Source organism: Vicia villosa, linkage group LG3 (genome assembly GCF_029867415.1).
Source record: "Vicia villosa cultivar HV-30 ecotype Madison, WI linkage group LG3, Vvil1.0, whole genome shotgun sequence".
In the NCBI taxonomy this organism is placed as follows: domain Eukaryota; kingdom Viridiplantae; phylum Streptophyta; class Magnoliopsida; order Fabales; family Fabaceae; genus Vicia; species Vicia villosa.
In genome coordinates this window covers 46,199,200-46,224,158 of record NC_081182.1, presented here as the reverse complement: position 1 = coordinate 46,224,158, position 24,959 = coordinate 46,199,200, and the positions used below count along the sequence as shown (strand labels likewise).

General features: G+C 32.8%; 2 protein-coding genes across 3 annotated transcripts; both read right to left on the bottom strand.

The window, feature by feature from the left end:
• Nucleotides 1-2,479: 2,479 nt before the first annotated feature.
• LOC131661264 (rab GTPase-activating protein 22-like) lies at nucleotides 2,480-7,173 on the bottom strand. 2 transcript variants are annotated; one of them, XM_058930732.1, is made up of 5 exons: nucleotides 6,767-7,173; nucleotides 4,895-5,030; nucleotides 4,755-4,804; nucleotides 4,301-4,354; nucleotides 2,480-4,159 (listed from the first exon to the last, which is right to left on the bottom strand). In XM_058930732.1, exons 1-5 carry the CDS (start codon nucleotides 6,925-6,927, stop codon nucleotides 2,908-2,910), a joined length of 1,653 nt encoding a protein of 550 aa, XP_058786715.1. In that variant the 5' UTR covers nucleotides 6,928-7,173; the 3' UTR covers nucleotides 2,480-2,907. The 2 variants fall into 2 exon arrangements, with proteins under 2 accessions (XP_058786715.1, XP_058786716.1); XM_058930733.1 differs by having other exon boundaries at nucleotides 6,430-6,907.
• Nucleotides 7,174-18,800: 11,627 nt separating this feature from the next.
• On the bottom strand, nucleotides 18,801-23,252 carry LOC131661263 (probable 6-phosphogluconolactonase 4, chloroplastic). Its single transcript, XM_058930731.1, has 3 exons — nucleotides 22,779-23,252; nucleotides 22,514-22,649; nucleotides 18,801-19,640 (listed from the first exon to the last, which is right to left on the bottom strand). Exons 1-3 carry the CDS (start codon nucleotides 23,102-23,104, stop codon nucleotides 19,176-19,178), a joined length of 927 nt encoding a protein of 308 aa, XP_058786714.1. The 5' UTR covers nucleotides 23,105-23,252; the 3' UTR covers nucleotides 18,801-19,175.
• Nucleotides 23,253-24,959: the final 1,707 nt, after the last annotated feature.

Here is a 24,959-nt window from a genome sequence, read left to right as displayed (position 1 = left end):
CAACTTCGGAGCTCCAAACATATAATCCCCACGGAGATCCCCGTTAGCAGATACAAATTGACATCTCTAGGTTTGAAGGGGAACCAGTAATAAATGGAAGAAATTAATAATACAACTTTGATGTCCACAAATAGTACCGCATGCATTGGAGTCAAAGTGTTGGTCACATTACATCTATATTAGTATTGTGAATTGATTATTGTTATTGTGTATAAGTTATGTGTTTGATCACTGGATTTAATATGCTACCCTTACTATCTTTTGCACCACTAATATATTTTGAGCAGATTCTCACCCCTATTTGTTTTGTCTGTGGTGTCTGTACTCTCTTGGAGTACATATAATTAAATAGAGGGGTATCCACTGATTGAGTTGGAGGATGACATTGAGCCTATTCATTTATTTATTGCTTTTCACTTTATTTAGTTTTTGTTGGTGCTCTGAACTGTAACACTAAATTTGGGACGTTTTATCATTGTTTTTGAGTTCATAATTAAATTATTTAAGGATAAAGCTAACATGTGCCCCAAGGGAACATGTTAAGAAATCTAAAAATAAAATATTTGTATTGAAAAACGTAATAAATATATTAATTATCAATTTTTAATTAAAATAATGCACAATTTCTAAGAATTTTTTTTCACATTGAACCCTTAAGGCACATGTTAACATTACTCATTATTTAATTAATCAAGTACTTTATTTTATTGAGACAATTTAAAGTATATTTATTGTTGAGTTTTGTTGTTGTCTTATGTTTTATTTTTAAGAGTTTGTTGTTGAGAATGTGTAACACCGGTTTTAAAGAATTGATTGTGTATCTTTTATAAATAAATATTTTGGGGTTTTAAGGTGTTACATGGTGCATATATGGTGAATATGAAAGTGCACCTCCAAATTAATTTTTGACAAAAATAAAAGTGCGATGGCGGACAAAAAGAGAAATGTGATGGCTCATTTACACATGTATTCAGTGTGAAATAGATGCGTTTGAAAATGCATCTTTAAATTCATAGAAATACTTTTAAATTGTTCATACGATGCTTCTCCACTACTTAAAGTGAAAAAAATAATCCCTTATTTTTAGCTAACCAGACTTAAATTTGACAATACCTACTTAAATTTGATAATACCTAACTCCTACGAGAGCCCGCCTATTCTCACCCCTACCTAATCATTCAAAATCCATCTTGCCGAGTAATTTTTTTAAATTTGTAGAATTTTGAATACTAATAAACTTTATTCAGTAGAAATCTCATTATAAATAGCATTATATTTAAGAAACGCTGCATTTTGAATTGATCCAAAATTTAGACGAATTTTGATACTAGGAGGGAAAGACAAACTTGTACGACTTCATCTGAATTTTTCAACTTGAAACAGTTCTCAAATCAAAGTTATCAGATTTCATATTTAAAATCAATTTGATTGCTTTTGATAATTTACATTTTACTATGTGAATGCAAATTTGATAATCTACTTAGAATTTAATTATAAAAAAAATACTTTATTAGTAAATTACAACTGTCGATAAGTATAAAATATTTGACTTTTATTTAAATTTTTAAAAAAATAATACAATTGAATATTTATGATGTAATGATTAGAGCTGTCAAAATGGACTCGGCCTATGAGCCCTATATTTTATCGTGGGCCAGGACATAGAAAACCTTTAAAAAACACAACCCTATCTTTTTGGGTCGGTCCACCGGACTTATCTTTTTCATGGGCCGGACTGGCCAAACGGATTTTCGAGCTGGCCCATTAAAAATAAAATTTTAAAATAATTTTAGTTAATTTTGAAGAAAAAATATTGAGTTAAGGTATAATTGCATAAGAGTATTTCAATTGAAAAAGAAAAAATAAAGAGAATCAATATATGTTTTAAGATAATATGGTTAAAAAAATACTTGTGAGATAAAGATAAATTTTAATAAATTTTAGAGATAATATTCAGTTTCTCTTTACTTTTACATAGAAATCTTAATGGGATTCGAATATATAAATATTGATTTGATTAATATTTTAAATATCACTTAATTAAGTTATTAAGTTTATCATTACTCTCTACTTATCTTATGTAGCTTTTATCCATTACATCATTTTTATAACTTTATAACTGAGTCGTACTCATTTTTGGCAGCGGCAGCCCATGAAGTAATCGGACCCACCCACTTCAACCTCTTTATATGTTTTAGCCCCCAAGCCGGCCCATTTGACAGCTCTAGTAATAGTAAGGCATATCAATTAAACTCATCTATTTAAGTTTAGGGGCGGATTACATACATCTATATGGGCCACCCAATAATTGGTTCTATTTGGCATCGTCCATATTTATTACCTTTATTTAAGTTCACAAACTTTGATCTTTCGTTGATGTTAAACGCTTCAAAAGTATGCGGTCGTTAGTTTGCAACCTAGATCAATTAAATAATCCTGTTATATCAACTAAACTCTATGTACCTACTCAGTCAGCATCTAAAAATTCAAGAGTTCAGATTCAGTCAAAAAGGACAACACTCTTAGATGTCGAGTAAATCTCAGTCTCTTCTACTATAGGTTACACGCACCTACCTACCTACTTTAGGTAAAGGTGCTCCGAAGCGTGTCTCAAATCAGAATTGAAATCAAAAGGAAGAAAATGGTGGAGACCAAAAGAGATGAAAAAAAAAAAGAAATAATAAACATAACATGTAAATCTAACCAACTTCATTTCCCACATTTGCCAGCACTATTGAAACTAAAGATTGTAAATAAGCAGTGGAAAGTTTCAGCAAGCAGCAAGATTCATTTTAATAAACCCAGCATTTGCAGTGCTTATTGTAGGCGCAAGAGGAGATATCCAGCAGCCTGAACTAAAGATCTTTCGAAGACAATATAATAAAGTAGTTTATGTATCCACTGCAGTCATTGGAACGATGCCTCTATTTTCATTTTATCATGAAGGGTGACCACCAAGTTATGGGCATCATCCAGGAGTTTCCAAACATCAAGGTGTCCTGCCATGCCATTGCATTCCTTAATAATCTCGTCCATGCTGCTATACTTCTCAAGAATTAATTTCCTTCTCTGTAACACTGAGGCCGCTATTGCAAAAAGCAACAAGTCATCTGTTGGCGGAGCACGCTGCCTAATTCTGTTCCAGGCAGATTTCCCAATACCAGATCTGATGGCTGCTTGATCTGCCCACATTACTTCCCAAAGACAAAGAGTTTGTTCAAATGTCAACTCCCTTCTAAACAATACCACCACCATCCTATACACAAAAAAGCAATCCTCGGCCTGGAGCTTTTGCAAGTGCTTAAACAGGTGGGAATCCTTAAACTTGATTATTTTTGCAACTATATCAAGTTGCCTTCTAATACCCACCTCATCAAGCCTGAAATTCTGCCTAGCTTTCTTCATAAATCCAACAAAACACCAGAATGCCTCGTGATCTTCTGATATAACACTAATTATAGGAGATAACAGATCGCTCATACCCTGGCAGTAGCCAATTTCAGGGTCGAATAGTGCATATGCTTCAAGAATAGCAACCAATCGAGCAGCATGGAAGATTCTGCCAGCATCTAGGTGACCATAATCCTTTAAACCAACTGCCTCAGCAGATCGATGTGCTCTGCTTTCATGTACAACAGCTTGGGAGGGAGAGAATGGCATCCATTCTGCATTGGCACGTACTGCATCAAGTCGGATGATCCGTTGCCAGGTGGCAAAGTCTTCACTACTTCGTAGTTTTGAAGTGCCGTTCATTTGTGAGGGAGAAGAATTTTCCTTGGAAGTTGTCTCGCTGTTGTTCTCTGCCTGGGCATCATCAGAAGGAAATGTTTGAGTTACTCCAGGACTTTCTGAGGAATCTGAGTCAGTGGAATCTGAATCGAGGGCAGAGGCATCAGCATAGCTGCTGTTGGGAACATCATCTCCTTCCAACAGGGAAACGGATGGATCATCTGAATATTCAAAATCTGGACTCTGCTCCCCACTGGAAAGGGATTCTCTGGCACTTGCTGCATCTTCAGAACTAGGAGAACCAGAATCTTGAACAAGACTCACACCATCTCCGTCATAGCTGATTTCACCTATTTCAAAGAACTTAAAGCTCCCACTATTGGAATTTAACAACTGCCGGCATTGTCTACGGAGTTTCTCATACTTCTTTCTGTGTTTAAAGATTTAGAATAAAAATAACAGTATGTTAAAGTGAACAAAAGGAAAAGGTGAAGAGCAAACAAATGAAGTCTTAGAGACTGGCAAAAAATGATGAATCGAGCATGGGTTGCATATAAACTTGTATGCTTACCTATTTTGAGTTCGTATAGCATCTCTTTTTTCTTTGGTAGTGTCCAAGTCATACCTGTTTAAATGAAAGAGTAATCAGTAGCCATATAAAAGTTTGTCTAGATGAATGAAAATAACAAGGGAAAACGGGGAATAAATTCAAATAACACATAAAATATAATAAATGACAAGGTAGGTAATCAATATCCATCTGGATGTATAACATGAAGAAAAAAATAGAGATATTAAAAATAATCCAGTTCATTCCACACGAATCATGAATAACAGACACTTTGAATTACAAAAAAAAAAAAGAGTATTTAAAGTTCAAATATTCATGGGAAGCTTAAAGTTTTGCTTCATGTGTATGCCATCTTTAGACAATGAGTTTGTTTAAAAATTCATGCTTCTTAGATTTCATGTATGCACCAAATAAATAAACACCATTTAGAAGTGAACCATGATCGAATGCTTACACTCCAAGTAGGAAAGGCCAAACTTCAGCTCTTATACTAGGATCAACACCCTGCATCAGACATTCATAACATAATAAATATCAAAAGGAACCACCAAAAACACAAAATTGAAGTTTAAACAGATAAATTAGAAAACTCACTCCGCTACGAACTCTTTTCAGGAACTTAAGTCCACCATCGCGAATTTTCCCGTCATGGGTAAACAAGTTTTTCCATTGTTGAGGAGAAAGGACGCGTTTTCTCTTCCGGCGTGACCATGGTGATTTAAGACGACCTCTGAAATTGTTACAGATAATTACTCATTATTACTGCTCTAATGTAAATATGTTTTAGAACATAGAATAGGCAGAAAACAATCATTTATGACATTTAGTCGACTTAAAAAGTACACAGAAAATATAATATTACATTTTAAAAGCATATAATAATGCTTTGGTGTTATTGATATACTTGCCCAAGCAAAACGTGACTTTCTTCACTCCCAATGGAAAAAATGGTCAAACATACACATATTTAGTATTTAGAAACCCATGTGCATTACCATTCTGTGACAGATTTCACACATTTATCATTTCATTACATTCATGGATTCCAGAGAAATATGTTTTAATGTCAAACTATCTTATTTCCATAACGTTAAAAGGATTAAATGCATTCAAGTCCTCCGGCAACATAGACAATATTGTAATATGACGCTATATATGAACATATGGAAACAAACTACAGGTGCGTTTGAATTGGCTTATAAATCGGCATAGATAAGAATTTGACATAGTATTTGAAAAAGCTTATGGAAACAGAATTAACTTATCAATGAGGGATGAACCAAACTATTCCAAGTAAAAACTTATATGATGTAACTTAAAAGCATAAGGGAATAAGACGCAAAGTTTACAGAAATTGTTGAAAACTTGAGACACATCAACATAGCTCGGATAAGCATCCAGAAAACATCTAGATTATTACAGCCTAAAGAATTGTAATGCTTGATATGGCGTGTTAATTGACATACCGCACATATGATAAGTGTAATTCCCTAAATCAAGTTAGACTCTTTAAGCATAGATCTTCCATCTTGCTTATGAAGATCTTGACAAAATACTAAGCTAGAAAAAGGGTTTTGGTATTCAATAAAGATCACAATCAAGTTATATATTCAATAACAATGGTGATTTATGGATAAGTTGATTTGACATGACTCAAGAGATATAGGAATCCGAGGATAAAAATTCCAAAACAAGAGGAAAGGAACTTGAGATTGAAGAAACCTCCTCTCCTACACACAAAAAGACAGAAATCGCCTTACATAAACCAAAATAGAGATCTGTCTCCCTCTACCTATCTCGTCCTTTTCAGCCTTCCTGTTCCTTTCACACAAAATCAAAAAATTGCTTTGTTTTTTTCATTCATAAAAACATTGCAATTTCAAAAACCAATCACTCTACACACGAAGAAATAGACCCAAATTAGAAAACACGAAGCACAAAAATGGTAAAAAACATTCATTCTGATCAACCTAGCTTACACTAATAGCAAGATCGGTGAAATCCAAAATTAGAGATCTGGCACGAAATAAACAGAACAGGGTAATAAAAATCTTAGAACAGAAAAAAAAAAAAACAAAATGAGAAAGTAAAATCAAGTGAGAGCAAAAGGAGGGAGAAGAAGAACTCACCGATCAGAGGATGAACAAGAAGCTGGTGAAGAAGAAGTAACAACAAATAGAACCGAACGCAAATGGATCCATGATGAGGACGATGATGATGAAGGAGAGGAATTATTCGAAGACGAAGATGAATTGTTACTTCGTTTAAGGGGATTCATCTATAAATTCCTTGTATAAGCACTTTGTTTTTGTACCTTTTCTAGTGTAACGAAATCGGAATCGAAATCGAAAACAAAATCATCTATGCCTGAGTGAGAGAGTGAAGGATTGAGCTAGGGTTTTTGCGATTGCGATTGCGCTTGCGATTGAGATGAATCGTTCATTTGAGAGGACTTTGATATTTTACCTAGTAGCACCATAGAAGAAGAGAAAAGCGACGAGAGAGATGCCGCCGGCGAAGGCCGTGAAGAGAATCGGCGCAGTGGAAAGCGCAGTGATGAAGGAGAAGTTGGCGGCGCCACCGTGGGAGAGAAGCGGAGTGTCGTTGAAGTTAGTGGATAGGAACATGGGGGAGAAAATGACTTGAATACCCTTGGAAGGATTGTTCTGTTGTAAACGTGTTAATGAGAAGTGAACGCGAAAACAAACACGCCTTTGGTTTCAATTTTTTGGTGTATTGATAGAGAAGCCACTTTATTTTGTCTCTCTCACTGTGAAGAAAAGAGAAGAGATAGAGATAGAGAGAGAAAGAAAAGAGAGAGAAAGGAGTGAGATGCAAATGAAAGAATCTCGTTTCCCTATGCATATGTTAGTTGGAGAGAGGTTTGGGCTTTTTTTTACTTTTGAGGAAGGACTGCAATAATTGTTGAAACGATGCCGTTTTCAAACTTTAACTAACTAGTAGTAGTATTAATCAATCAATCTTGTTATTAAAAGAGATACTATAGGATTTTAATAAATTAAATTAAATTGTTTAATTAGTTAGTAAAATAATAATAATAGTATTGATTTAAGGAGACTATGACTATCTCCGTCGCTAATCTGTTCACTAATTATATAACTAACTTGCATTACTGCAATTGGAAAATAATGTACAATTATGTTTAAAATATTAGCATGCATGTGATGCTGAGTATTTTATATGATGACGTTTTAATAGAGTTTATATTCAAACCACCCCTAAAATAGAGTTTTGCCATGGTACCCAAAAAAAAAGTTTGTTGTGCATTGTTGCTTGGTGTTTACCGTAGAGCACATTACTGGACCAAAATTACTTCAGCTTAATTTAAAAGTAAGTTATTTTCGAAAGAAGACACAAAAAGTAGTTTAGTACTACTATATCAAAATGGTTTTGAATATAGACAATACAAAAATAACAACATTACATAGTCAGTCAAAAAGGAGTTTGAATTTATTCAAAGATTACCACCGACTTGTCTAGTAGTGTAACCAAATCCCATGTTACTTTTTCGTAACATGTTAAAAATGGTAATTGGATTTTTTAAGGCTATGTTTGGGAGTTTGGAGGGGAGGGGAGGGGAAGACTTCCAAAAATGAAATTTTAAAAAAATATAGAAAAATATTTGACATTTTTTGAAAAAATGATTTTGTTTAGAATGATAGAAGAGTCATTATCATTATTAAATTTTTAATTTTCAGAATACTATAACAACTTAAAAGATATTTGGAAAATTTATGTAAGCCCTTCAAAACCCTTCAAAACCCTCCTTCAATATAATTTTTGATTTCCCCCATTTTATGGGGTTTTTGATGTTATGAATAAACTCAAACCCTCCAAAACCCTCCTACCCAAAATCTTTTTATCCTTTTCACCCAATTCTTCTTATTTTTCAAAACCCTCCCCTCCCTTCCCCTCCAAACTCCCAAACATAGCCTAAAGCATTGTAATTGACCCAAAATATACTCAGCTTGGTAATTCTTTGAACTACCAAAAGTTATTATCACTTGTACTACTTATTTTTAAGAAAAAAGTTATGGATTGTTTTTAAAAGAAAAACATGAAAGGATAAGTTTATACTATTTGTGATTTTATGTCATAACCACACCAAAAATACAAATGTGAGTCAACAAAACATGTATGTAGTTTATTTTAATATTATTTTAAAACAGGAAAATAGGTTAAACAAACATTAGAAAACAGGTTAAAATATTAAACATACCTTTAAGGATTTTACCAAAAAAATAAAAAACATTTAAGGAAATGTGTAATTTTAGAAAATTAGGATACTTACTTAATTTTAAATTATTTTGTTCAAGATATAATTGTAAGAATCATATTATCATGGTCAAGCTAGTTTTTTTAAAAGGGTCGAAATTGTTATTTTGAGAAATGGATGAATATATAAAATTAGGATAGTATGAATATTTTATCAAATGTAATAAAAATAAATTGAAATATTCTCGGAACTTTTTTAATATAAAGGTGGCACTGTTCTCAATAACTAAAATTGATCTTTTGAATAAAAGTATTAATGACAAAAAAGTTAAATTAAAATAAATAATGAGGATATTATCTACACATTTTTGATAAATTATTTTCAATCTATTTATTTTTATAGATCAACACACTCTGTTTACTATTATTAAATATAACAAAATGAGTCATTAGTTTATGTGAGTTTTATATTAAATATATTTAAATTTTTAATATAAAAGTGATGTTACTTGTAATATAAATATAAATTAAAAAATCCTCGCAATCAGGGGTGATCAAAACCAAACAAACCCAATAGAAAATCGCAAACCAAACCAAACCAAACTGAAACCGCAAAAAACCGCATTTGGTTCGGATTAGCTTGGGTCATCTTTTAACAAAACCGCACGGTTCGGTTCGGTTTGCGGTTTGTATTTTGTAAACCAAACCAAACCGAATCAAACCGCATTATGTTACAACCTAACTTTTACTTAACTCACATCCTACCCAAACTTAAATCTATTACACCTTAGCCTTATGATTACGAACAATTTTCTCATCCTTACACATGATTTTAGTCTCGATCTTCTCAAATCTCTAATAGCATTATTGCGCCTTCTTTGCCACATACTTCTTCCCTATTTTTCTATAATCTCTACTCTCTTATATTCTTTCTTTTTCACCTTCTCATTTTTATGCAAATGTTCCTTATTTCATTTTCGTTTTTATCGCACAATCTCTCAACTATTTTGTTTTTTCTTTTTCACCTTCACTAATCTCTCGTCTCTTCAATTTTTTTGTTTCATTCTAATAATTTTTATATTGTTTTATACTATTATTTTATGTTTATTATTCCACTTTTGTCTAATTTAATTTTTACATATTAAATAGAAAGTTGTTGTCAAAATATGAGGAGTTTTGTTGTTATTTGATAGTGTATGAATGTATAAATACAAAGTTATGTTGTCATCTATATGTATATGTATGGCTCAATAAAATATTTGTAAAAAACCGAACCAACTGAACCGAACTAAACCGCATTAGTTTGGTTTGGTTTGGTTCGGATTTTTTTTAAAAGTCAACCGAACCAAACCAAACCGCACGATTTTTGTTCTTGCGGTTCGGATGATTTTTTTCGTCAAAACCGCCCAAACCGCACCGCGAGCACCCCTACTCGCAACTGCGATCGAGTGGGTTAGAATTATTTGATGTCAGAACTGAACCCCGAATCAGATTAGACAGTCTAGTGGGCCGGATACTGGTGGTGAAAGTAAAAAAAAAGTGACGTGAATTTGAGGTTAGGGTTAGAGTTATGGCAAATATGCTTTACGACCGTAACAAAGCACGATGACAGATTTTTTTAGTTTTATGGCATAGTGTTGGTTGTTATTCCTACTTGCTAAGTCTATCAAAATTGCTCTTACGCAGCCGTATTGTTTGTGAGAGAGACAAATGTTTTTTTGATGAAAATATGAAGTTGGGAAGCCTAAAACTAATATTGACTTCAAAGTCAACAAATAAAAGTCATATCAGATATATGAATCATATAAGCACTTCTTGAACCTTGAATCTTTTACTTGACGATGCTTGAGATATCTTAAAGTTGATCACCATTATCATAGAGTTAGAATGATATCATCAGTGAATTCAACTAGCACATTAGCTTTGTCATCGTCAAAACACAAAGAAGGTCACTGACATCAAGATCATTAACTTCATACCTACAAGCACATGGATCCACATATTTCTCCAGTTGAGCTCTCCAACTTCAACGAAAATAACGGTCTCCGTGTCATATGTAACCCTAGAAGGTGTGTAACTAGAGTTAGAATAAGCTCTGATTTAATACGCCTAGCAAATGTGTGGGAAATCTCATGCCCAATTTTCTTTAGATCTCTCTAGTTTTCTTCTAAGTCCCCTTAATAAGACTTTGTTATGTTTTTGTTCTTGATTGTTAGTTTAAGGGTGTTACACTAACGTACAATGTTGTTTGACTCCCATGTACTAAAAGAGCTTCTTGAATATTTTATTTTTCTAATTGGTATTGTTGTCGGTGATATTTCATATTAGGCTATGGAATTCTTTTGGAATAATTTTTTAATATTAGTGGTTGTTAATTTTTGTTAAAACCTCAATTTCAATCCATTGGTGAAATTATACAATGTCACTATAAGGAACTTTAAATTCTCTGAAGCAAAAGGCTTAAGGATATCCACACCCACTAGGAGAACGCCAATAAAGCAAATAAATTAATAGAGTTTAGATTAAGGGGAAATATAAATGTTCATGCTTTTGGCACCTTTCACATTTCATTACATATTCCTTGGAATCTTATACCATTGAAGGTTAGTAATATCATATATGAGGAATTTCTTAGCCAATGTCTTTCCTTCTAGATGTTGTCTAGATATACCCTTGTGAACTTCGACGAGGGTGTGTACAGCTTAATCATGCTTTAACCGTTTTAAAATAAGGGTGTATATCACTTCTAAGGGGTTTGTTGGTAGAGTTATATTGTCAATGTATATCCTGACCAAGGTGATCCAATACACTTTAGTAGTTCCCACCGTCACAACGACCACTGTGGCCGGTGTGGATTGGGTTTCTCAAGTATTTCTTGGATGAAATAATGGTTGGTGGTACCATTCTCGTGCTTGACAATATTAATAGTACTGTTGCATTTATATTTGTCCTCTTGGTACATGTGCAATCTCATATGCCTTGAATGAACTCAATTTGTCTTTGATCATAGCCGCATACCTACAATAATGGACCTTTTTGTACATCTCTCCTAATCGGGGGGGTTACTAGTTGGGATCCTCTACATAACTTGACTTCTACAACCCCTATCTCATACGCCAACTTGATCCTAGCAATAAAGGCTATGTATTCAACATGGTTCTTTAAGGTGGAGAAGTTAAAGAACATTGATACTTCTATTATGATCCCTTCGCCACTCTTTATAATAAGGTTGGCTCTAATTCCTCTACTATTTGATGACATGTATGTGGAGACGGCCCACTTCATGCATAGTTCCTATTTGTACAGAGTTAATTCTGCAGTGAAATCCATAAAGACTTGGGCTTTTAGGGCTTTCCTGATCTCGAAAGAGATATCAAACTCCAAAATATCGATAGATCACTTTGTCATTCACCCTTCCAAGTATGTCCCGACGACGAATTACTCTAAAGGTTTTTAAGTGTGAATCACTATTAAATATGCTAGAAAGTAACATCGCAATTTTCTTGAAGCTATTAGCAAAGCTAGAACAATATTCTCAACTTTTGTGGTTTTTAGATCTTGCTAATGCCACTAAAATGAAATAAACTATACTATTGTTAATGTCTACCTCTATCACTATGAAGGCCTTTAATGCTCATGTTGTTACTGTCATATACTTAAATGTCTCCTGAGCCACGGGTCTTGACAAGACTGAGGTTTTAGATAAAGTGAGTTTCAGTTGTGTGAAGGCTTATTCTCATTTTGGTGTCCATTCGAATTGTTTCTCCTTTCTCAGGAGTTTGTGAAACAAAAGAGCATGATGAACAAATATCAAAATGAATTTGTATAGGACGGTGAACATCTTGTTCAGATTCATTATTCTTTCCTTGAAGTTTCCATTTTGACTATGGTGTCACATTTGTCTGGATTTGCTTTAATTATTGTTAATGTGATATAGAATTCCAATAACTTATTGGTCTTGACCCTGAAGGAGCATTTCTCAAGGTTTAGTCTCCTGTTATATTGGAAGATATAGTTAAACACAATGGTAAGATGGCTTTCATGTATTTTAATTAAGGTACGTGTTTGCATGTGAGTTGTGAATATGAGGTCTCGCTTTACTTATAAGTTGTAAATTTAATGGACTAATTTTCAAGTCATTCTTGATTTTGAAACACTTTCAACTCCATTGTTCTCTATTAAAGATGTTTTCAATAAATTATTGACTTTACTCATTATTATAAAGTCGTAAACTAAAACTAAATTAAGATAAAATGGGAGAAACAATATTAGGGGAATATGATCAACAAAATTGGGAAAAGGGAAAAATCAAGAGAGGTGAAATAAAATTAGAAAAAATAAGAAAATAAATTTGTGAAAAAGAAGAAAACAGAGTTATGAAAAATGCGGAAACAAAAATTAGGATTCAATTATTTTAAAGTGGGCATGAAAAGAATATTTGGATTCATCCATAAAAAAATATTTTTTTTCCATCAAATTAAAGAAGCACTTCCACCATTAAGCTGAAAATAGAAAAAAAAAAACACTATTGAAATTATGAAAGATAGTTCATATATAAAGGAAGAGATTAATCACCATACTCTGTCAGTGTAAAATTCTTTACACAATCAGTGCATCACAACCATTCACAAATATCATTTTATAAATAACTAAAATAAAAGTTAAATTTTATAAGCATTTAATGATCACGATTCACTGACGGTGTAAAACTGCTTTACAATGTCACTGTCAGTACATACCAATTAAATTCTATAAAGGAATGTGTTATCGTTGCAATTTATCATTCTTCCAAAGTGTTACAAAATAAGGACAAACCATTGTTTAACATTTAACAATGTTGTATACTCAATTAACGTCCATGTCATCTCCATTAATAAAAAAAAATCATCAGTAAAATTGAATTCTTAGACGCCAAACAAATTAAGATTCATTTGACTATCCTTAAATTCTCATAGATAAATGACGTGTACAACTTTAAGAAAAATGTAATTATTTACTCAAAAATAAATATTTAGAATATTATATTTTGAAAATCACAATTAATATAATTGATATAAAATAATTTTTAACAACTTGTATATATCTTATCATAGTATGGTTTAAATATATATATTTTTAATCTAGTAACCTAATAACTATATTTCCACCCATTAAATAAGTTATTGATAATTTAATGAATAAGTGGATTATTGTAGGTTGGAAGTTATTATAATAATAGATCATTGTTAACTAAAATTATTTATACATGCATCTAGTAAGATGTGATGATCCCAACTTAAGAGTGGATATTTGAGAGGATATGATATTTGATATTTTTGTGTGGGGTCCATGGTTTTTCAAAGTTTATTGCTTTCCCATCAATTGCCATTATAAGATCCGACAAATCAACTATTAAAAATTCTCCCCAAGATATGCATATTTCTCTCCACAATCTATCATACATATACATTGAAAGCCTTTTGTTTGTTGGCCATATAACCTTCCAACATTGTCACGATGAATATTGAAGAGACACCTTTAAAAATAACACACACACACAAACACACACCCTTTTCTCTATACAATTCTTAATATTACAAATTAAGGTGAGTTTAGTTAAATTCAACTAATACAATCTCAATTGTTGAAATCAAAATTTTGATATTATGACTTGAATTGCAATATTTTTAAGCCTAAACATGATTAGAATGTCAACCATAGAGTAACATATTAATTGAAAAAAGTGATCAATCTTGTAAGGCCCATATGTTTCACCTTTTGAATTGTTCATGTTTTATACTAGGTCTTTTTCATGATAAGTAGAACACAATGATGAAAGAGGTTTCCAAAGAATAAAGAACGAGTCTAAAGTGAGCATGCTTGATTTCTATAGGATAATGACAATAGCAACAACAACACTATGGTAATTACCAAATTGCACTCGCAATTTATTGCCTTAATTATGTGAAGTGATTGCGGTCAAAATTGCTAATCATGAAGTGGTTTGTTTGCGTTTTTAAGCAACTCATAGATCATTGATTAATTTGGACTTTTTCAATGAAGCAAGGCAAATTAAAGGAGTAAATTAATTCTATTTTAATTTAAGAAAAATTTAATCAATGAACTTAAAAATTAATTTTTTTCTTAATATTATAGACCAGAGATAATATTATAAGAAAAAAAAATTTTGGTACATTTGATAATTAATGTATATAGGCTCTGTTTGGTAAAACTAGCTGGTAGCTGGTAGCTGATGACTTTTAGCTGGTAGCTGATAGCTGATGGTTGGTAGCTGATAGCTGGTAGCTAGTAGCTGATAGCTGATAAGTTAATTTGAGTGTTTGGTAAATTAGTTATTATACTAGCTGATAAATACAAAATGACATAAAAGGACATTCTTAATTAAGAAATTGATAGTCTCATTATATTATCGTATTAGATAATTAATTAATTTTATAAAATAAAAATACATATATTTGCAATCACATGCAAAAAAAATTAATATATATTAAAATTAAAAATAACATCAAAATATATCGAACAATTATATATAAATTTTTAAATGAACTTATTATACATATAAATTTAATGAAATATATAAAATAACGTCATTACGATTTTGAATTCAATTATACTAATTTAAAATAATAATCTCTTAATGTTTCGCAAATTTAAAAATTAGCAACACTATTTCTACATTCATTACAAGGCATATAATTTTAATGTCGTTAAATTAATCGACACGAATATAATTATATAACGCAAAAATTGTTTTAAATATATAAGGGTAAAATTGTATTTTTGTTAAAATAATAAGGGTATAAATGAAATAAAAAGTCACAAGCTAAAAGCTAAAAGCTCAAAAGCTACTTTAAATAGCTTTTGAAAAAAAAGCTAGAAGCTAGTAAAAAAGCTACAAGCTAAAAGCTAAATGACAGTTACCAAACAAAGTTTTTTTGTTAATATGAGCTGAAAAGCTAAAAGCTAAAAGCTCTTTTTTTGGTGTTACCAAACAGACTCATAGTCTATGTATAAACTAGATACATCAATAAAAGTTCAATTTACTTATAATAGTGATTGGAGAGGATAGATTTCAAAAAAAAATAATAACATTGTTTTTTATTAAAAACACATTATTTAAATTAGGGTTTTGCTAACCAGTAGTACTTACAGACACTCTTTAAGCATACTAAATAAAGAAAATATTCTTTATAGAAGTTAATATTTCAATTTCCAATACATTTTCAATGCGATGAATACACACATTTTAAAAAAAATTTACTACTTTAATCACTTAAAGAGTATCCTAAGGACACTTGTTAGCATTTCCCTTTAAATTAACCTCTTAGTTGATATGTTGGTGAAGGTGAAGGTGGAGGTTATAAGAGTTTACTTCCCTAAAAATCTCGGATTACAAGTTTCATATTGATTAGACATAAAGTCTCTATAGAATTTATATAGAGTGACACTCTTCATTTTATAATTTGGTCTTTTAAAATTGATTTTGTAAGGATGAATTAGATCAAACTCTAATATAGTATCACAGTTTATTGATCGACGACAGACCGCCTTCCATTTATATCCATGTACCAAGTCAAAAAAAAGTGTTTGGAGGGAGAGGGAATATTGAAAAAAATCTTAAGTCTCGCATTGGTTAGAGGCTTTACAAATTATTTTTTAAAGTCGATATTATAAGGATGATTTAGGTCAAACTCTAATATGGTATCATATTCTATCAATCAAACTAAGAACCACCTACTGTTTATATCTACGCATCAAACTCAAAAGAGTGTTGGACGTGAAGGAGGGTATGGGAAAAAAGCAAAATTCCACATTAACTAAAGATAAAGCTTTGAAAAAATTTATATAAAATGACATCTCTCACCTCAGGGGCGGTTCTAGAGCCCAGCTAGCCGGGCACGCGCCCGGGCTCAACCCCTATTTTCTTTGTACTCCTCTAATTTAATAGCCGATTTTTAGACAAAATTATGGACAAAATTAATAAAAAATAGGATGTAAAAATTAAAACAGATAAATAATTAGTGGAGTAAACTTTTTGTCTAGGCTGTCTAGAATTTCTGACTCCGCCACTGTTTCACGTTATAAATTAGTTTTGTAAAATTAAATTAAATCAAATTCTAAAAAAAAATTATTTAAACCAAAGCTATGCTTGAGAATTCATTTTTTAGTTTATACTATTGGCATATGTTTATATTTAACACCAGTGCATGTATTTTTTCTTATAAAATCGAGGCAACATCGAAGTGGGGAAAGTATAATAAAGAACTTAGTCAAATACACCTTTACTCTTTTTGTGAAGCATCAAATACTCCTTTAGCATGCATGCAATGAAAGTGACATATAATATAAGGCAAAATAATGAACTGAGAGTTTTGGGGGGGAGAGAGGAGGAGACAGGGAAAAAGAAGGAAATAAAATACCAAAACATTGCCATCTTGGACTAATAGTACCACCATCCAATTTGCTTGCAAATTGCAATAGGAAAGAAAATACTATTTGTGGTTAAAGGTGTTCAAAAAGCAATGCCATGTAAATCCATAAAAGATAGATATATAAAACGTTGTGTGGAAATATAATAAGAATATGAAACGTGAGGTGAAGACAACATTGTTTGCATTCCCCAAATTTGCGGTTCCATGTGCTTAGAGGACGTTTCTTGCTTGTATGTTCATCCCTTTTATAAGTTGCAACTTGTTTGGATATATTCTTGGAGTGGTCATTAAGAATGTACCTAAATTAAAACCCTTATAATAGAGAATTTGATAGTATATGAATTGTTTCATGGAAGTTGTGCCGAGACATCAAATGCAGAACGCGAGTTTAAATCCGTGACATCTCACTTGTTCACCTTTAAAAAATAACTTTCGGCCACTAAACAAACATTTTGGTTGAATGGAAAAAAATTAAATAAAAACGGAACAAAATCATGCTTGAAATGTATTTTAATATGAGGACAATTATGCGTTGTAATGTTGTTTAACATGAGGACAAGCACTAGTGTGGTTGGAAATCAAGACCTTTTAAATTGAAGCAATGTTAGGAGATTCAAACCAACATGTTTTGATTTATAATGGAATGAACTATGTGGTCTTTCAATTATCACACTTTCTTTCTCCAATTTGATCTTTACATTATAGAAATATAGAAATCCTTAACCAAATTAGTAACCAATTAAACTACTCTACCTAAATTTTAAAAAATAAAATAAGGAATGTAGATGATGATAGTTCAGAGACGATTTAAATGATTAAAAATAGTTTAATGACTACTTAATAAAATTATATAGTTGAGAGATCAAATTGAATAGATGATTATAGTTTATAGATCAAATTAAGGGTTTATTTTGTAATAAGTACTTGATTTCAAGTCAAGTTACTCAATTTCATCATGTCATGTTGGTTTAAGTAGCCGAACTTGACTAAGGATAGGGTAGGTTGGGTGGATCAAGATTTTCCATAGCCTAAGTCTGATTTAGTTGAAATATTCAAAACTCAAACTTAATACACTATTTATAATAAATTTATTTTAAAATATTGAGATTTAACATTTTTAACAGTTTGAATGAAACGAAATTTTAAATTTTAGAGACTTTCAAGAATAGGAATTCTATCTCTATTTAAAATATAATTCAATACAAAAGAAAACTTATGCAAAAAATAAAACAAAATTAGAAAATATCGGTTGAAATAATAGATTGATTTTTAATTGAAATACAATACCTTGTTAAAAAGATAAAATGATACCTTTTTCTTTTGGTTCTTATTATAAAAAAATTATTTTTTAAAATATATTAAATAATCAATACATCTGATTCATATATAATTCAAATACATAAATTATTCATTATATATTTAAAAAAAAATTATAACAAAGAACTGAAATATTTCATTCATACTAAATTCTTATACCACTGAATGATATGTTAATATATTTGAAAATTAATTTCATACGTACGTTTAAATGAGTTATTTGCCATAACTCATAACTCTAAATAGACTACTTAACTAAAAGAGGTTGTAATCTATTTTACTACCAACATGATGTTTTAGAGAATTTTACTCTATGATATAATATTTTATTTGTAGTTTGTATTTATATATTTAAATATGTAGCAAATAACCGTTTTTAAGGCAAGGGTGGAACAGTGGCATTACACCGACCTGGAGAAAATCTAAAAATATAGAGTTCAAAGTCAACTGGCACAAGAAGCAAAAAATCAAAATGCATAAGGTAAAAGAAGGGAAAATAAAATAACAACACTAAATAAGGATAAAGTAACTCGCAGTTAAGTAGGGGTGACAACCGGATATGCAAGAACAAATCATCTGTAGAATGACTTCAAACTCACCTATCACTCTCCTCACTAAATTGAAACTCTCGAAAGAAACAAGAGAAAATCAGGGACGATAGCCTTTCGCATGAAGCATTTCAATTGAAATGAAAATTTTTGAACCAAAATAACAACTTCACATTGCACTCCTTCACTTTACCATCCTCTTATTGCTACAAAGACCTCTCCACTCGACAGTGTTAACTAGTATCACTCAGATATGGAAGATTCAGTACTAGTTATGTGTGACCTATTACACAAACTCCTTATTGCAAAAACAAATATACTAACACAACTTGGCTTTGGGATCTACAGCTTTGAGGCTGCACCTTGGTCTAAGAACCATTTCAACTCCCCTTCAGGTGAAACCAATGCAGCAGGAAGTTTATCAGCTGTTTCAGGTCCGCGCAGTGCAGAGTGAACTGCATCTGCTTTACCGCTACCAGTCACCACAAGTGCAATGTATGCAGAGGCGTTGATCACAGGAAAGGTAAATGTTATTCTCTCTGGTGGTGGTTTTGGGGAGTCGGTAATGGAGGTAACCCATTTCTTATTCTCATGCACAAGAGGGTGTCCTGGGAACAAAGAAGCAACGTGCCCATCAGGGCCCATGCCAAGCAACATGAGATCAAATTTTGGAAATCCACTGGTTGTTGATGACGTTATAACATTGCTATTGACCAAGTGTTTGACACATGTCTCGTAATCATCAGCTGCTCCTTCAGCTGAAAGGGCATCATTGATTGCATAAACATTGCCGGCTGGAATGGGCACCTGACAAGAGAATTGGGATGAGAGTACCAACACGTTATTAGAAAGACATGAAAATATTTTAATAGAAGACTATTTTAGGGAGAAAGAATACCCTGGTCATGCATGCAGCCACTTTAAAGATTATACATAAATAAAAATATTAGCATATAACTTGATACTGACAGCAACTAATTCCCTCTAGCCTCATTCCGAAGGGCATACCACTGTCCCCCAACATCTTGTGGGTCACGTCAATAAGAACATGCCCATGTAATGCATTCTGTCCAATTCCAAAATAGGGTTTCTAATTTATAATGTTACAGTAAAATATATATTCGCTCTTTTCTCAATTTTTCCTAACAAATGCTTCAATGTTGGTTTTATGTAATTTTAATGAAATATACGGTTGCCAGCAAATTTTGGCTGGAAAGCTAGTGCTTCAGCATTCACAGAACAAACTTTAGATTCCTTTACGTATACCCAATGCGTTAAGAACCCGTTAATTGGATTGCAAAAAAATAACAATTTATTTAAGAAATAGGAGAGAATCTCTCCTCCAAGGGTTTCCCCTTCACAATAGAGAATACCCTATTCACAAATACAAATTTTCAAAGAAGCTCTCTATCCTTTGTGTTCTCGTAAGTCGTAACTATTATAATATCTATTATTCTATTATCCTAACATGGGTGTTTAAGCCTAAAACATTGTGAAGCAAATGCTCGACTAATGGCTGCAAAAAAGTGATATTTGCTTTGCAGTGCCCCATGCATGAGCACCACCAGTAAAATCTCACCAATTGTACTAGCAGCTTTAAATAGAAGAAGGAAAGGAGCTGAAAGTACACTTTGCATGTAAGGGGCACTTGAAGTACTATGGGTTAGGATCTTGTCCATCCTCAAAATAGAGAGAATCCCAACTCCTAAAGTACACCTTCTGAGTTTGATTGAGGAAACTTGAAGGTTCAACCTACGACTCATCATCAATGGACTTCCTCACTTCATCTTTTTCTATTTGCTTCTCTTTGCCATGATTTTCAATTCCAATTAAATCTCTTGTTAGAGTGTTGTAGTTCACTTTGGATTATGTAATGAATGCTTCATTTTTAATCTATCCCATTCTCTTAAGATTTGAGAAGTGCTCTTCTTGCTTAATGCTTCTTTAGTGTAGCTAGCCATGAATTGATTATGGATTTATAGTAGAGTTGGAAAAATTGACTACAATCCAAATCTAAGAGGTTCACGTCTATTGATGATATGATATCTAAAAATATATTTAGTAATTTGAGTTGGTTTTGCTGAAGTCCTATTGTTTGATCATTCCTTTTTCTCATTAAAAAGAACTAAAGAATTGGTGAGTTCATTTGGTTAAAAGATGATCAATTAACCAAGGAATTGGTGGTCTGTTTGGTTGGAGGGAATGGAAGGGAGTGAAGGAGGGGAGAGGGATTACTTTAAGTTTTAGTAGTTTGGTTAATTTTTTATGGAGAGGAGGGAAGGGAAGGGAGGGGATTATAACTTATAAGGGAGGAGATTAAAATCCCCTCCAAAGTCAATTTTGGCTCCCCTCCAAAATGGAGGAATTGGAGGGGAGGGAATAATTGTATGTATTTAGACTTAAATAACCTTATAATTAATGTGATCTTAAATATTTAAAGAGTAAAATATGTAATTTCATACGATCCTTCCCCTCCCCTCATCGAAACCAAAACAGTTTCCACTCCACTTTGTTGAACAAAAATAAGGTGGGATTAAAAGAAGTGTCAAAGGCTGATGAAACTATCTCTAGTTGGTTGATACCTTTGCACACCACAACTCTTAACTTTTGGTGAGGAAAAGCATGAAATAATAAGCTTAGTAGAAGTAAACAATGAATGAAAGTCTGTCAGAAAGTACCCATTCAGCAATGGAAAGATTTAGAAGATTCAACCTTCAAACCTGAAGCTAGAGATTAGATCAGAAATGATCTAGGGTACATAGCAAGGTCTGGATGCAGTCCTAACAATTTTTTTGTGAAACCTTTAAAAAAAACTCAATCTATTATCCTATTGCATCTTATTCTGTTTTTACTGTCAGTGGCTCGGTGCAGTTTAATTTTCTTTTAGATTTAATTCTAAAAAAGTTACTTAAATCCATGGTTGTCAAACTCCAGACCCCACCTAAGATCGTCCGGGTATAGGAAAATCATGACATCGTAACACACAGATTGTAAGAAGCCCATCATGTGAAACAAGCCCTATATCACCCTTTCTCCAAACCCTAAAACTCAAACTTCATCTTCTCCAAAATGCATGCAGCTTCTTCTCCCGCTGCCTCCCAACTGTGTCTACTGCACCTCTGCACTTTCCGTCCTCATCCATCACCACTTCTCTTCAAGTGAGGCTGGTGGCTAGTAAACAGGGTCATAAAATTTTCCCTGCAAACTGGATCAAATGGGTCCTTGACGGACGCTGATCCTACATGTTTGTTCGCCATGCTGCTCACACCACCTCGTCAAGAGATTTTGGCACACATCTAGTATCATTAACCTTATCTTAAATTAGGGAATTAGTGATCGGTAGCTTCATTCTATTGAAAACACTACTCACCCATCCCTTTCAACACTCTTATGACTTGTTATACTTGCCAAAGTCTGTAATGGATCCTCACATACAGATTGTTTTGACCTAAGTAGCACTCACACTTCAGATTGAACACTTGTTTGTCGTATACCACCCGTTGGTGTTAGACGATGACAGAATACAGATCTATGTGGTTATATTCTATCAGTTCTAGGTTCTCAAATTATTACTAATGTCTCCGAATTTCTGCTTTAGCTTAGTAGATTTTCACTACTACTAAGTGCTATAGGTTTATGACACAAACCTAAAAAATATGAAGAAAAAAAACAGAAGATACCTTGGAGAGAAAGCCATCAAAAGCAAGCTTATAGTTACTATCTTCATGATCCTTTGGTACAACTCTCTCATCCACCCAAAACACATGCCATTTAGCCCATTCAATAGAATCAACATACGGAGCCTCCAACAATTTCCTAAAATCACATTTTCACCATAAAATCACAATAAACACAACATTAACCTAATTCAATTCAGTTCAATTAATTATCATCAACAATCAATAACAACAACAACTGATACAAAAAGTGAAAGAATAGACTCACTGAAGATAGTTGATCAAAGAGCCACCAGACAAGCAAACAGTGAAAGCCCCTCTTTGTTGAGTAAACTTATTAGAGATCTCAGCAACGTATTTAGCCAGAGAAACAGCCAGTGCCTCTTTCTCGAACACCTCAACTTGAACCGCCATTGAAGATTTCACAGCCTGGCAAATGAATCTCTTGTTGGATTTTGCGCTGAGCCCTTTGAATCTGAGGGGTTTAAGAGAGAATTGAGTGGAAGACGGATGGAAGTTCGGCTTTGAAAGGGATAGCGATGGGGTTTGCGGAGTGTTGAGACGCAGGGTGGGGTGGGTGTAAGTGTAGGCCATGTTCTGTGTGTGTGTCTTGTTCTTATAAGTGGGAGTCAAATCAAAAGGAACACGTTCTCGCTTGGTTGTTCACCAACCCAATTTCAAAAGAGTGAAGTGTTGTGTTGTGTTGGGACATTTTCCTTTGTTTTTCTTCTTTCTTGCCTATTTTATTCTAATGATTTTCGATACACTCATACACCCAACCAAATGGTGCTTTCAATCATGAATCATCATTAAAAAATGTGTTATCAAACAAAGACCAAAATAAAATTTGTTCTTTGTTGCTGCTGGGTCTCTCGTCATTTTTATTTATAATGCGAGAGGTACAGTTGTGAATTTTGATCTAAACATATAAATATAATAATTTTGCAAACTCATAATATTCCTCTGCATCAACCAAAAGCTCAATTATGAAGACTTCATTCTAAGCTCCACCAAGTATGATGGTCGATAAGTAGAACTTTGTTAGAAAGTCGAACACTTGATTATAGTTGCTCACGTCACGTATCGTTTGCTATTAGATTTTATTGAACAGCTCTCCACATTACACATCGATTTAGACTAAAATTTGTTTCGATTGCATGTTATATATAAGCTCTACCACATGTTGTTTGCAAATATTATCTCACTCTTACTCTCATACTATATCTTTGTGATTTCACTTACTTTGGTGCTGAAGTGTTAGCCTTATAGATTCTCCCCACTTCGTTGTATTTGAAGTTCTACCTATTGTATCAGAAGAATTTTTTTCTCCCAACATCTCATTTCTCTTGTTCCACGATATATCACAAGTGTCGTTCGTTGAAATTGAATTTTGATTCTCACGAACTTTCACAACGAATTCATATAATTTTGAAAGTAATGTCTCCTCGGTGATGGTTCCTCCCGATTAGCAATGATGAGCTCTTATTCGTTAGCTAGGTGTGTTATCCTTGCGTCAACCTCAAAATCGTTAGCAAACTTCATTGTTTCTCTGGTCGACAGAGGATCAACTTATAAGAGAGAACTAAACAAAGGACCTACAAAAGAGGACTCTTCGAGATCGCTGGCGACGAAAGGGAAATAAAGATAGACACATCTGAGGGTTTAGAAAGAAAAAAAGAAAAAATAGATGAGATCTCCAACGTGGCACTTCCTTTAATGGTGACTACCATGGTGGATAATCGCGTAATCATGAGAATCCTTATTGACGACCGAAGCTCGTGTGACGTCATATACGCCAACTCTTTATGCAGGGTCGGCCCAACATATTTGGAGGCCTAAGGCGGAATTTAAGTGAAAATATTTTTAAAAATAACAATAATATAGTTTATATATTTAAAAGTATAATTTTATGATTAATGTTAGCTTTTGTTGTTTATAACCAATAATACAGTTTTAATAATTTTTAAAATAAAAAAAAACAATGTATTAAAATTATAGCTAAATACCGATGGTGCGAGGGTAAATAACATAACTGCAGGCTGTGGGTATCATTAGAAACATAAACGGTGTTTGTTTGGGAGGATTTGCTAAGTATTTGGGTCGGTGCAGTGTGATCACAGCAGAGTTGTGGGGTGTGTTTGAAGGGCTCGAAATTATATGGGAATTACGTATATCCAAAGTTGATGTTAATGTGGAATTTAGTGTGGTTGCAGACATGATCAACACGGGCATAACAACTAATATGGATAGTGTAGCATTAGTCAAGCAGATAATCTTTCTTATACTGTGCATTGGAGAGGTTTGTGCTTCCCGTTGTTATCAGGAAGTCAACCACTGTGTGAATGCATTAGCAAAGTATGAAGCAACAAGTGGTGGTGTAATATTGTTCAAGGAAGACATTTTGATGTTTATCTCTCATTTGAGTTCTAAAGCCACTTTAGGTGCTTCG